The 473-nt window shown below is 43.3% G+C and overlaps 1 protein-coding gene across 1 annotated transcript in view; it reads right to left on the reverse strand.

Moving 5' to 3' along the window:
• Positions 1-412, reverse strand: part of LOC119592188 — a gene marked incomplete at its 5' end in the record, with an annotated part of 6003 nt that extends 5591 nt beyond the window's left edge. The window contains 2 exon segments of the mRNA XM_037941018.1: positions 1-17; positions 268-412. Of these exon segments, the coding sequence (XP_037796946.1) occupies positions 1-17; positions 268-317 (67 nt within the window).
• Positions 413-473: the final 61 nt, after the last annotated feature.

The following is a 473-nucleotide window of genomic DNA, read 5'->3' on the forward strand; positions in this document are numbered from 1 at the left end:
TTCGGTCTGGTAAATATCTGAAAAGTTTTCGGAATATGTTTTAATACACCCAGAATAAACTCAAATACAACACCCCAGTTGGCCCGTCTGCTGCTGTAGAAATATTTCCTTTCATTGCGTATTCTTTAGGGCAGACTGTGATCTGTTTCAGATATATCTATTTTTCTTTTCTGTACACGGATTTTAATGTACTACTTCAACTAGTACTATTGACTGACTGAACTCATATTGTATTCATATGTGAGCAAGGATAAATCCTCCACTTACCGGAAGAATTCGCTGTCGTTAAGGTACCAACTGACGGAGTAGAGACCCATATCACCAAGGTTGTATTTGCAAGTGAGCGTCTGGTCTGTGAAGCGTGTGGCGCGAGAGGGCACGTCCACAGAAACCACGCCCACTTTCTCCTCCTCTGTCGCAGACAAAGAAAGGATGTTGCTATCGCCCCTGTCAAGGGGGAGCTGTTCCAGATA

The sequence above is a fragment of the Penaeus monodon genome, chromosome 29 (genome assembly GCF_015228065.2).
Source record: "Penaeus monodon isolate SGIC_2016 chromosome 29, NSTDA_Pmon_1, whole genome shotgun sequence".
Classification (NCBI taxonomy): domain Eukaryota; kingdom Metazoa; phylum Arthropoda; class Malacostraca; order Decapoda; family Penaeidae; genus Penaeus; species Penaeus monodon.